The following is a 14,301-nucleotide window of genomic DNA, read 5'->3' as shown; positions in this document are numbered from 1 at the left end:
AGTAAATAAAATTAATGGTACAGAACAACTTAGATATTCTACTCGTTTCCATGAAGTAGTGACAGTGACCCGTAAACTCGAGCTAAGAAACAGTGAGACTTACTCAGCTGTGGTCCCTGATGATTCTAGTGGCAAGACAGTGCTAGTGTCAGCTCAAGTGATGTCACCTCAAATAAACACCAGTGACACTGGAGGCGAACATCAGGCTTCAGGGCCACAGTCAACAAGTACCAGACTTCTGTGAATACTTGTGGGATTAAAGAAAACATTTAAACCTAAAGTATACCACCATTCTTAAATTAATTTGCCTCCTAAGAAAGTACTCAGAATAAACACTGTTCAAATTCCCATAGAGCATCTCCTTCCTTTCATGTTAACAAGCAAGATAAATCATAGCGGTGATTCCAAGCCTCTGCAGAAGGTAGCATATTTATAGCCCTGCCATTTTGCCATAATCTGAATTTTAGAACAATATAAAATTCTTCTGCCACTCCTTTTCTTATATTCTTTTTAAGTGACAAAACATGTACTTTGTCTTTTGAATAATATTTCTTTTCCAAATTTCCATAATTATTTTGAATTTTTTTTTTTTTTTTTTTTAGTTTTTTGAGACAGGGTTTCTCTGTAGCTTTGGAGCCTGTTCTGGCACTACGTCTTATAGACCAGGCTGGCCTCGAACTCACAGAGATCCGCCTGCCTCTGCCTCCCAAGTGCTGGGATTAAAGGCGTGTGCCACCACCGCCCGGCCAATTATTCTGAATTTTGTTTTTAAAGTCAGCCATGTTAAAATTGGCCAAGCATTGAGAAGCTCATCAATGGTCCCAAGACAAAGCACAAGTTCAACACCACGAGCAACACAGTAAGACCTCAAAAACGTAAGAACAAAGTCAACCATGTAGGTTCTATGAACAATCATAAAATCACTTGATTTTATTCAGCACACTGTAATCCTTTTGCTTTGTAGATTTCCAAACTGGTAACTTCAGAACACAGGTAGGTAGGTAGGTAGATACAGATAAATCATTTATATTGGAACCTGAAGTGCTGACTTGCGGCATTTTTAAGAATCAGGGATTGTTGAAGGAGGTTTCCGTAGGGCCCAGTCCCGCAATAAACACACAGAAACTGTATTAATTGCAATACTGTTTGGCCAATAGCTTAAGCATATTTCTAGCTAACTCTTGTATCTTAAATTAACCCATTTCTATTAATCGCCACATGTATCGCCACATGACTGTGGCTTACTAGCAAGGTTCCAGTGGGCTCCAGTGGAGGAGTCTCCTGCAGGCAACTACATGGTTTCTCATTGACTCTGCCTATTCTCTCTATATATCTCTTCCATCCTGGCTATATTCTGTTAAGCCATTGGCCAAAAGCAGCTTCTTTATTAACCAATAAAAGTAAGACATATACAGAAGACTTCCCACACCAAGCATGATTTCTAGAAATGTCATCTAAAAATCACCCGTGGACTTCAGATACACAATGCATTCCTGCTCAGGGGTTGGGAACTAGAGAGAAACCAGAAAAAGAACAAAGACACAAGAACGCTGAGAGAATCCTAAGAGCACCTCAAGCTTGAGAACTGAGCAGAATCCACAGCAGGCGGAACAACTATACTTCGTTATAGTAAAAAGATGAAAACCAAAATTAGCAATAGGAAGAGGAGTATGCAGCTAAATCCAGCAGAAACTGGGTACCAGCTGCACAGGGCTCCTCCGGATGGGGTCACACACAGCACAGGTCCCTTCAACTGCAGCTGTGACAACGCACACAAGTGCAATTTCCCAGGAAGCTATTGGAGAATCAATGCCCAAGAGTTTATGAAAATGACTAAGATTCTAGGTTTCCCAAGAGAAAGAAAATAGCATGCATGTGTTTGACACTCACGGGGGCACAACAGGCTATTCTCATCATTTACCTGTAGTGTTACACAAGTGTGGTTAAGTTCAAGCCCCCGCCAATCTTACAAGAAAACTTTCTAAGGAGAAGCAGTTCAAGGTCAACGATGTCAACAGTTTTCTGCACAAGGAGGGACTAGGAACAGAAGAGAAAAAACAAAAGTGGGCCTACCGTGCCAAGTGAAAACAGATCATGGAAGAAGTGAGAAAATACTTCATAAACATGATAATATTTTTAATTAAATTTCAGAAACAACCATTAAATGCAGTTGTGTTTGGATTATTAGTGACTTGAACTCTGTGGTTGAGCAATAAAACAGAAAGCCTGATTAAACCTGAAGAGGGTAATTAGAGACAGAAAACAAACAATTCTCTAAAAGTTTTGCTGTAACAGAGCATCAACTCCAAATGGATTACAGACCTGATACCCTGACCCTGTCAGAGGAAAAAACAGAAAATGCTTGAAGTTGGATTTTTTTCTTTGGGCCACCAACCAGTTCCCAAAAACAGACAGAGGGAGACTTATTATTAATTATGAATGCTTGTTCTTAGCTTAGGCTTATCTTAGATCTTTTAACTTAATTTAACCTGTTTCTATTCATCTACGTTTTACCTCATGGCCTTTTACCTTTCTTTCATTCCGTGTGTCCTATTTTCCTGCTTCTTCTATGCTGGCTGGTCGGCCCCGGGCCTCTCCCTGTTGTCTCTTTTACTTTCTCCTTTTTTCCCCTCAAGCCTAAATTCCTTCCCCTACTTACTCTCCATTCCCAGAAGTCCCACCTATACCTCCTTCCTTGCTATTGGCCATTCAGCTTTTTATTAGATCAAACAGATGCTGTAAGCAGGTAAGATAAAACAGCAACACATCTTTACACATATAAATAAACAAATGCACACACTTTTTCATAGTTACACAAATATTCCACAGCATAAACAAATGCGCTAAAGAAATGCATCACATATTTGCATAGTTAACAAATAGCTTCAACTTTATCCACAGAGGATATTATCTGCAGAAAAACAGTGCCTGCTGGACACAACAGCACCATTACACAAAGTCACAGCAGCTATAACTGCATACACAAAATCAAGATCCAAACCAAATCGGTGGGCAGGACCACACAGAAATCTACCCTAGCTGAGGAGTTACTGACAGCAGCCAAGTGCTAGATGATGTGCTAGATTTCCTCTCGGATGTGGCCCCTCGGATGCTACACGGCCCTTGACCCACACACATACAGATAGCACTAAGTGGACTTCGTGGATTTTTCAAAAGAGAACATAGAGTTGGGAGGGGAAAGTGACGGAGGCGATAGAGTAGGAAATGGAGGGGAGAGTGGAGGAGGCTGACTCAACCAAAACACACTATATACATAGATGAAATTTTTAAAAAAAATCAGTACATTTTTTAAATAACTCTGTGGCTGTTTAAGTTTTATTCACTCAAATTCAGCTGTATAGGTGACACACACAAAAGATTGGATTTCACTATTAGAGGCCTTGCCAAAGACATAAGAAAAGCAAGATGAAATCGTGCAAGGAATTCTATGAACTGGGCCATGGAACTAAGTTGTTTTGGTCAGAATATTTTATTACCATGACCAAAAGCAACTTGGAAGAGGAAAGAGTTTCTGTTCACACTTCCAGGTAAGTATCTCTGAGAAGGAAGTCAGTGCAGAAACTCCAGCAGGAACTGAAGGATGAAGGAATGCTACCCACTGACTCCTGTTCAGCTGGCTTTCCTTCACAGTCCACGCCCACAGTGGGCTGGGACTTCTCATGTCAATCAACACAGGCAATTCCTCAGATATTGGCCACAGGCAAATCTGAACAAGGCAATTCCTTAACTGAAGTTCCCTCTTCCCAGGAAACTCTAGGTTATGTAAAACGAATGATAAAAACAAGCCAGCACAATATGTTCTATTGTTTTTTGGTTTATTTAGCGCCTGGGTTTCATGTAGCCAAGGCTGACCTGAAACTCTCTATATAGGCAAGGACAACCTTGAACTCTTGTCCTGTTTCTACCCTCTTGGTGCTGTGGTAAAACACTGTCTCTACTTACCTAGCAGTAAAATTTTAAGCTATTTGAGTAAGTTCATGAAGTTTTACAGATTTGCAGTCTTTCATGCCCACACAGATAGTTAGACATATACACAATAACTATTTTTCAAATCAATAGAACTCAAATGATCAATTGATCTATTTCAAGGTTTTAGAAAAATGAGAACAATCCAAACAGAGAAACAGTAGATAATAAGAAATAATATAAAGCCACATGTAAATTAGTGAAATGAAGACTAAAAAAATAATACACAGACTTGAGCAAGAAAAAACTTGGTTCTTTAAAAAAGAAACCAACAAATCTCTAGCCAATTTAACCAAAAGAGAGAAAAGAATCAAGTTAATAAAATTAAAGATGATAAAGTAGAGGTTACTAAGGTATGGATTCCAATGAAAAAAACATTTTCACAAAAAGTTGAAAAATCTATAAAGAAAAAAAAAGAAAGTGTATAAATTCCCACACACAGACAACCTGCCAAACCTAAATCAAGATACAACTTAATTAAATCTATAAAAATCAGAGACATTCCCAATGAAGAGTCCACAACCAAATAATTTCACTACCAAACTCTGCCAAGCTGATAACAACGTCCCTCAAACTTTCCCCTAAGACAAAAACAGAAGGAACAGTATGAAACTCAGTTTTTGAAGGCAGTATTACCCTGATGCCAAAATCAGTTAAGAACACAAAAGAAAACTACGGATCAATTTTCCTGATGAGCATGGATATAAACATTCTTGCAAATAAAACTCAAGAATACATTAAGATCATTTACACCATGACTGGGCTGATTAGTTTCTCATCAACTTGATGTAAGCTAGAGTCATCTGTGAAGAGGGTATCTAGATTGAGAAAATGTATCTATCAGACTGGCCTGAAATCTGGGGGGCATTTACTTGATTAATAACTGATGTGGAAGGGCCCAGCCCACTGTAGGAGGTGCCACCCCTGGAAAATGGTCCTGTGTTATGATATGTTATAATAATCTTTGTACACTGTGAAGATGTGTCTCTGTCAAGGCGCCTTCTGATTAGTTTAATAGAGTTGAACAGCCAATAGCTAGGCAAAAGAGGATAGTCAGACTTCAGGGAAGAGACAGAAACTCTGGGTTAAGGACAGAAATTATATAACCACCTCCATCAATGCAGTAAGGGCTTTTTACAAAGTTCAACATCCCTTGATAATAAAAAGCCCTGAAGAAATTAGGAATAGAAAGAATAGGTCTCAACATAAGGAAACTTTAGACACTGAATAAAGAAAATTAAAATATCCAACAATATTGTGGAAAATGCTGTATTACCCAAACCATCTATTGATGAAGAATATTATTTTTAGGTTTGTGACTTTTGTTTATGCAGCATTTGTTTAACTCTGTGAAGCTGTGATTCTTTGCCTGTCTAAAACACCTGATGGTCTAATAAAGAGCTGAACGGCCAATAGTGAGGCAGGATATGCGGGGCTAGCAGGCATACAGTATAAACAGAAGGAGAAATCTAGAAAAAAAAAAAAGAGGAGCAAGAGACATCAGGAGAGGAGGACATCAGGGGCCAGGGGCCAGCAGCCAGCCACTTAGCCACCCAGCCAGACACGGAAGATGAAGGAAAGTAAGATATACTGAAGAGAGGTAAAAGCCCAGAAGCAAAAGGTAGATGGGATAGTTTAAGAAAAGCTGGCTAGCAACAAACCAGACTAAGAGCAGGCATTTATAAGTAATAACAAGCCTTCGTGTGTGATTTATTTGGGAGCTAAGTGACTTATTTGGCAGGCCCCCAAAAGAGAAAAGAGCCAAAAGGGTAAAGAAAAGAGCAGGAAAATACAAACAACTACAATCTACAGATTCAATGCAATCCATACCAAACCTAAAGACATTGTCTCAGAAAAAAAAGTTAAAATTCATATTGAAAGGAGAAGGTCTCGAATAGCTAAAACGATCCTTAGTTGAAAGAGTAATGTTGGAAGAATATAAAACCTGATCTTAAATTATATTACTGAGCATGGCAATGGCAGCCACTCTTTAATCCCAAACTCATGCAGAGGCAGGCAGATTTCTGTTGAGTTCAAGGCCAGCCAGGTCTACACAGCAAGTTTCTGGAGGGTCAAGGCTACACAGAGAAACCTGTCTCAGGAAGGGAAGGGAAAAGCAAAGGGAAAGGGGAAGAAAAGAGAGAGAAGAAAAAGAAAAAAATTATTTTTCTGAGCCATAGTAACAAAAGTGGCACAAAAACAGACTTATAGAAGCTGAGGAAATTGCTCAACAATAAAGCACCTGCCTTACCAGCATAAGGGGGGGAAAAGAGCAATGAGCACCTGATATCCAGCACAAAAGAGGAAGAGAAATAAGAATCCTTCAGGTCTGCTACCCAGCCACTAGCCAAATCAGCAGGCTCCGTTCAGTGAGAGCCCCATCTAAATAAAAGTAGGATAAAGAGGAACGGAGAGATGCGTCAGTAGTTAAGAGCACTTGCCGCTCTTCCAGAGGACCCAAGTTTAGTTCCCAGCACCCACATCAACAGCTCACAACTGCCTATAGCTTCAGCCTGGGGGGAACTGACCCATTGTTTTGGCCTCCACAGCTCCACAGGAATCTGCACACACACACACACACACACACACACACACACACACACACACAGCGTATGTAAACACATAAAATTTAAAAACCAAAGTTTGTGAGATTATTTGTTAGGTGTGATAGTACATGACTTTAATCCCAATACTCAAAAGACAGAGGCAGGTGGGCTATATAGTAAGAACCTGCCTTCTAAAAAGAGGGGGGGAAGGTAAAGACTAATAAATTGTAGCAGTTGCATACACGTATGCATGAATGCATAGGCACACACAAACACACAGGGGGATGAGGCACAGCACAACAATGGACTAGAATAGAGCACCCAAAAATAAATCCATAGAACTGCAACTACTTAATTTTTGACAAAGCCGTTAACACACACACACACACACACACACACACACACACACACTGGAGAAGGGAAGCCTCTTTAAGAACTGGTGCTGGTAAAATCAGGTTTTCACATACAGACAAGTGAAAACAAATCCATCTCTCTCATCCTGCACAAAGAAATCTATTTAAAAATGGATCAGAGACCTTAATATATGACCTGGAACACTTAAGTCTAAAGGAAAGCATAGGAAAAACATGTCAAGACAGAGCACAGGCAAGAATTTCCTGCACACGACTACTCCAATAGCTCAGAAATAATCCAACAAGCGGCAAATGGGATGATGGGATCGCAAAAGCTACTGCTCAGGCAAGAAAGTAATCACCAGAGCGACGAGACAGCCTACAGAAGGAAGAAACCTTTGCCAATGACACACCAAAGGATGAGTATCCAGGGTATAGAAACTGTGGAAACGTAAACCCATCAAAAGAGCAGATCATCTAATCAATAAACGGGTTAATAAACTATTCAAGGAACAGTGAGATGGCTCAGCAAGTAAAAATCCCTTACCCAAAAAGTCTGATGACCTCCTTCAGTTCCTGGAGCCCATGGGGAGGGAGAATTTCATTTAGTGAAAACAGTCCCCAACTTCACACAGATGCCCAGAGTCTCGTGTCCACATTTCATACACACACACTAATAAATGTAGTTAAAAACCAAGGAGAAGATGTGTTGAGGGGCCAGTTATATAGCTCAGTGGGTAGAGGCATCTGCTCCCAGGCCTGACAGCCTCCACTTAACTCCATTCAATGACTTCCACAAGTTGCTCTCTGACCTCCATAAGGTTGCCACCCCCAAATAATAAATAAATATAATGTATTCTTAAAAGATGTGTTCAACTATAAGGTTAAGGGAGCAAAGGGAGAGCGATGGGGGAGGGGCAGATAAAAACAAATGTAGTAACATATATACATATACAAAGACTTCATAATAAAAATCATCACCTTGCATACTAATGTAAAACTTAATTTAAAAAAATAGAAATCTATGTGAAAACTACTGATGTGCTGACCTTCACAAGATTTATCAAAATATTAGTTACTGCTTCCTGAGGACCAGCCTCCAGCAGCGCAGGGCTTGAAAGGAACCCAGGGAGTGGGCGCACTAGACTTTTCTATCTGAGGGGTTGGGAAAAAGACACACACTCTGGATGGTTTCCTTCAGACCTTTTCTTTATTCTTCTTTAGTATTCTCCATCCTCTATGTTTATCTCTAACCAGAAATGTCCCTTCTGTCTCTCTTGAGGTTTTCCTTCTAACTCTCTTGATGTTTCTAATTCCCTCATTCTTGATGTTTTCCTCTCCCAACTCTCTCATTCTTGATGTTTTTCTTCTAATTCATTTTAACTCTGTCTTTATTCTTTCCTTTTCAGCTTACATATTCCAACAAAATTTTTCAGACAATATCAAAATTACAATATGGTCACATTTTGGTTTTCAAGGAAATGATTACAATGAATACTAGTGGAAAAACAGCGTGTTTTGAAGATCCCTTACACAATTAAACATTTTATGTATTACAGGTGAAAAACAAATTTTTCAAGAACACACATATACATTCACACCCAAGCAACTTGTTATAGATTAACAATTTGTAAGCAAGATACTCTTCTACTGGCAGGCTGTGTTTCTCAGTGACAAAAAAAAAAAAGAACCAATCACTTTATTACTTATCTCGAAGGTAAGTAATAAAGGTAAGCTGATAAGAAATCTTAAAAGGAATCACAAATCTAAACTTTCATATATGAAAAAGAAGCAGTCAGCTCTACTTTAAATCTTGAGGGTGCATACCCACTCATCAACAGTTTCTTTTTTCAGGAGACTGAAGACAAAAATGGGCATAAGGGATTAATCATCACTTTTGGTCATCAACCAGCCCTAGCTACGTCAGCCAATCATAATTGGGTGGCTTTGTCTTGTTCCCTGACCTTAATGAATTCCTCATTCGATTATGTGTCTCTCTAAAACTTTAAATTATCTTCTTGGGTTTTTTTTTTTAACCTCAAAGCTATTATCAAAACATCTGATCTAACATGAAGTTATTTTAAGGTTGTCATTCAGCAAATGATGCACACCAAAACCTATGACTGCATCTTTCAGCATGAAGATTGAAGGAGCTCAGGCCACCCTGGGCCCTGGGACTCAACTGTTTTCCTTAATCATTAACTGGACCTTGTATTGATTTTATTCATCAAAACTCTGTATAAGCTAACACTATTATTAACAATTAGACAGCACAGCGTAGGAAGGAATCATCTTCATAATAATCCACAGGTAAAAATGCCCAGTAGAACAGGATATTTCCATGACATAAACACACTGCATTATAGGCAGTGGGATCTCCCACATGCATTCACACCATGCCAGATACCAGAGAAGGATGGTATCAGCAAACATGAGAAGACACAGCAGAAGCAAAGACATACCGGAGTCTCAGGGCCTTGTCTAGCCAAAATTCATCCATCAGAGATTTGCCTCCTGGTGGTCTGACACCTAGAATTTCTTCTCCCCACCCCCACCTGAGATAGGGTTTCTCGGTAGCTATGGAGCCTGTCCTGGAATTAGCTCTTGTAGTACAGGCTGGTCTCGAATTTACAGAGATCTGCCTGCCTCTGCCTCCCAAGTGCTCGGATTAAAGGCGTATGCTGCCACCACCACCCAGCTTTAATTCCTCAAGATTTTCTACACAATGAATAATGCCATCTGCAAATTAAGGTAATTTTACTTCTGAGTTCTCTAAATCACTCTCAAGAATTACCAAAGTAGTTTCTCCAAAAACAATATAGCCAGTAGGGGAAAATGAGAATCATCTGTGGACTTCTAAACTTAAACCTGGTATCCAGTGTCAGGAATGGTTCCAAACTCTCAAGCTTTCTGCTTCAGTCTCCCAAGCAAGTATATACCGCCATACCTATCTTACTTTTCTGTTTGGCTTGGGGGGAGAGGCAGTGAGAGGAAAGGGAGGAAAAGCAGGAGAGGAAGAAAAAGGGAGGGGGAAGTGAGGGGAAGAGAAAGAGTGTGTGAATGTGTGCGTGCATGAGGGAGAGCGTTACAGGGTTGGAACCCAGGTCTCTGTAGATGTGACACACTCTCTGCCACTGCTACAACTGTGACCTTTGTGGAGGACAATCTTGTGGCAAATTCGCCTCTTAAACACTGAAGTTTTTATCTAATCCAAATCTAGGGACTTGGTTTCAGAAGACATTATAATACTACCTTAAATCTTTTTTATGGGATGTAAAATAGAAAGTAACAATATTATCCATGTATATCATTATCTTAAAGAAATGAACTCACAAAATTATAAAATTTTGTGTTACTTGCTATTTGTACATTAAGACATCAATAGTTTTCACTGGCAAAAATGAGTATTTGTGGTTTATTTATATTATGTCTGATTATTACTACTATATTTAACTGAGCTATCGTAGATACAGTTGACCAGACTAACCTGCATTAGATGAGAATCTAAGATCCCTACACAAGTGAGACATCATCTGAGGCAGCTTCTCCTCACTGTTCGCCACTATACACGAATCCTGTTCCTGCCTCTCTCACCCTAAAACAAGATAAACTGGAGCTGGCTCGTTTTATCTCAATCTGACCCAAGTTAAAGTCATCTGCGAGGAGGAGACCACAGTTGAGAAGATGCCTCCATAAGATCAGGCCTGTGGAGCACTGTCTTAATTAATGGGGAGGGCACAGCCCACTGTGGGTAGGGCTACCCTGTGCTAGCTGTCCTGAGTTCTACAAGAAAGGAGGCGGAGCAAGCCAGTAAGCAGCCCTCCCTGCATTAGCTCCTGCCTCCAAGTTCTTCATCTGCTTGAGTTGCTGCCTTAGCTCCCTCACTGAACTGTGATTCAGGAAATGTAAGCCAAATAAACCCTTTCCTCCCCAAGTGCTTTTGGTCATTGTATTTTATAATCCCAGCACTCAGGAGGCAGAGACAGGCAGATCTCTGTGAGCTCGAGGCCAGCCTGGTTTATATAAGAGCTAGTTCCATGCTCCAAAGTTACACACAGAAACCCTGTCTCAAAAAAAGAAAGGAAGGAAAGAAGGAAGGAAGGAAGGAAGGAAGGAAGGAAGGAAGGAAGGAAGGAAGGAAGGAAGGAAGAGAAAGAGAAAAGAAAAGAGTGGATCTCTCCTGAGAACCCCACCCAAGAATAGCCCCCTCTGGTCTCCATGTGGACATGTACCCATGAACATACATACACACACAAAAAGTGATTCTTGATTCTTTCTTATTAAAATTATTTGTATATGTATGTGCACACCACCATGTGAGCCTTGATGGCAAGCATCTTTACCAGGTGAGTCATCTTGCCAGATACTGCAAATTTGAAACAAAGCGAGTCTAACATTTTTAATCATCAAAAAGCAGACTCTCTCATGTACACATAAAACACACTCAAAACTTTTTTAAATTTTGTTACTAATTTTCAGTATGTCACACATTTTCTAATTTTATTTCCATCAATCACAACCAGACACTATCAATGAAATGGGTACAAAGTTCTCCGAGTTACATTTCATATGTAGTCTGTATGGCCACATGTAAGATTCCAAAATAAAGGTCCAAAGACATCTTTTTGTCCTGAAGAAACCTCTTTAACCATGCCCTGCTAAGGATATCTTAAAATCAGTTCCGCACACAGAGTACCATACCTAAGGATCCCTTGGGCTGCTGGCTGTTTGGTGGTATGTTCTCCTTAGCCATAGAGATTAATAGCTTACTGTTTTCAGAGAGTTTCTCTGCCGCCTTTCCCTGAAAAAGATATGATATTTACAAATCAAAGGGGGACACCACAAAATGTACAATTTATCTCAATACTCAATGTACCAAATAACTTAGAAAAAATACACAGCAGAGAGACTGAAGTTTGAGAAATTAATCAAAATTATTTACGTACTGTAATAGCTGTTCTGATACCTAACTCATTATCTTAGAAATAGGAGTCTCTATGAAATGCCAGGCACTGTGCCAACACAAAAAGCATAAGAGCAGAAATAAAATTGAAAGCTTCTTGATGTGGGAATGTCATATATCAATCTGTTGATTTCATTGGTTAAGCAATAAAGAAACTGCTTGGCCCTGATAGGTTAAAACATAGGTGGGAGGAGTAAACAGAACAGAATGCTGGGAGGAAGAGGAAGTGAGCTCAGAGACGCCATGCTCCCCTCTCCTGGGCAGACGCTCTGCTCTCTGAGGCAGACGGCAATGCAGCCAGCCACCAGGTCAGACATGCTGAATCTTTCTTGGTAAGCGCACCTTGTGGTGCTACATAGATTATTAGAAATGGGTTAAGAGGCTGAAACTAATGGGCCAAGTAGTGTTTAAAAGAATACAGTTTCCGTGTAATTATTTCGGGGCATAAGCTAGCCATGTGGGTGGCCAGGTGCCGGGGACACAGCCCCGCTCATATTACTACAGTTTCTGTTATGGAGTTTAGTGTCCACTGCTGGTGGGACACAAAAGAGTAATACTTAGTTAGAGCACATTATGTGTAAAGAGTAGGGTAGGTAAAGTGTGCTCTCTGCCAGTCTGAGGACCGGAGTCTGGACTCCCAACACCCATGTGGAAGCCAGGCCCAGCAGCATGTCTATAACGTGTCTGGGGGATCAGAGACACACACAGAGATCTTGAAGTTCATTAGCCAGGCAGCACAGCAAATTCTAGAAACTCCAGGTTGAGTGAGGGGTCCCCATCTCAAAAAAGAAGGTGGCAGCAATCGAGGAAGACTTCCTTCCACAATCAGGCTTCCTTCCACACACGCCCAAACCTACATGCACATGTGGATATATCCACAAGAGCATATTCATATCCCCTTCTCTGACAGGGAGGGTCTATGAAGACAAATGACAGAGCAGGATTAAAGACCCAGAAATGCTGAGGGAAGGACTGTAGGGCCTCAACAAGCAGTGACTCTTGACCTCGCACATAAAAATCTTTTAATAAAGCTGTTAAATGCTCAAAAATGCAAACTCACCCTCAGTATCAAATAACTATGAGCATACCATGCCACTGGGTGAGGGTACCAAGCTGAACCCATCCCTCTGTCTACCTGAACAAAATATTTAACTCCTTTTAGTCTTGTTTTTTTTACCTCTAAAACAAAATGGCCCTACTTGATAAAGATCTTACAACTAGATGAAGTGCACACTACACACACCAGCTCCTGACGTAACCCCTTGCACACGGCAGACTGTTTGGAAGGAAACAGCCACTGACAGTGCTTAAAAGAACAAGCACTAGTGTCTACCAACTCTAGCTTCTCAGTCTCATTAACTTCCCAATGCCTCAGTTTTCCTACCTGAAAAATTATAATTAAGAGATTTTGTCTTAAACAGAACATTTCAATATGACCTTTTAAAGCTATGACATAATCTATATTTACCCCTCATATGTTGATTTATGTAAATAAAATATATGATGAGAATATCATGATTAACATCTTAGATTATCTCTATGTGGAACAGATGCTAAACCACAGAGACACTGGGAAACAGGTGAGCGAGAAATGACTTGAACGAGCCATTTTATGGAGACATATGGCACAGCAGGTGTCTTGCTACCACCCTCTAAGTCCTCAGGGATGGCACCCATCTGCCTCGGTGCAGAGTTCCCAGAGCCAGGATGGCTCCTTGCACAATCTTAGGATTTGCTAAACGAATAAATCACTTGTGTCAGAATAAAAAACAATTTAAAACTTTCCAGACATTTCTTTTCAGAAACAACTGCTAACATACATGTTTTAAAAAGCAAATAGTACTGTGGTGAGATATTTGTATGCTGTGTGAAAATATATTGCTATGATTGGCGTGCTAAAAAGCTCAACAGCCAATAGTTAGGCAGGAGGAATAGGCAGGATTTTCGGGGAGAGAACTCCTTCAGCCTTTAAAAGATATCGACCCACTTTGGGCATGGTCCTGTGTAATATAGATGCAGATGAAAAGCATAGGCAGACCTCCTGGGTGGTCCTGGCTCTTTCAGAGTGTGCTACCACCAAGTAACTTGCAGCATACCACATGAGGAGAATCTTGGTGCACAGAAGACACCAGGAGACACAGAGAGGAAACAGAGGGTACATGATCAAAAGGAGGTAATGTCATGTGATAGAACGTAGATTAATATAAATGTAATTTCAATGTAATATAAACATAATTTAAGTTATAAGAGCTAATTATAAACAATCCTAAGCTACTGGTCAAGCTTTCATAACTAACAATATAATAAATAATAATAATTATTTGGGGTAATTATTTGGTTGGCAGGACAGAAAAGATTCATTACATAGTACAAGATAAATTATCCCAATAAATTTACTAATATGTATTTTAAAACCTTTTTTTAATCATTAAATACTCTTTTTCACATAGAA

General features: G+C 39.9%; 1 protein-coding gene across 16 annotated transcripts in view; it reads right to left on the bottom strand.

Annotated features, from left to right (window-relative positions):
• The window catches only part of Cspp1 (centrosome and spindle pole associated protein 1), a 112,563-nt gene that overhangs the window by 74,811 nt on the left and 23,451 nt on the right, over window positions 1–14,301 (bottom strand). For all 16 annotated transcript variants that reach the window (XM_075971365.1, XM_075971352.1, XM_075971355.1 and 13 more), the window contains exon 3: window positions 11,588–11,687. In XM_075971365.1, coding sequence (XP_075827480.1) covers window positions 11,588–11,687 — 100 coding nt within the window. The remainder of the gene's footprint in view (window positions 1–11,587; window positions 11,688–14,301) is intronic.

The sequence above is a fragment of the Microtus pennsylvanicus genome, chromosome 5 (genome assembly GCF_037038515.1).
Source record: "Microtus pennsylvanicus isolate mMicPen1 chromosome 5, mMicPen1.hap1, whole genome shotgun sequence".
NCBI classification, from domain to species: Eukaryota; Metazoa; Chordata; class Mammalia; order Rodentia; family Cricetidae; genus Microtus; species Microtus pennsylvanicus.
Note: the sequence above shows the minus strand (reverse complement) of the source record. Positions and strands in the feature narration are given on the sequence as shown.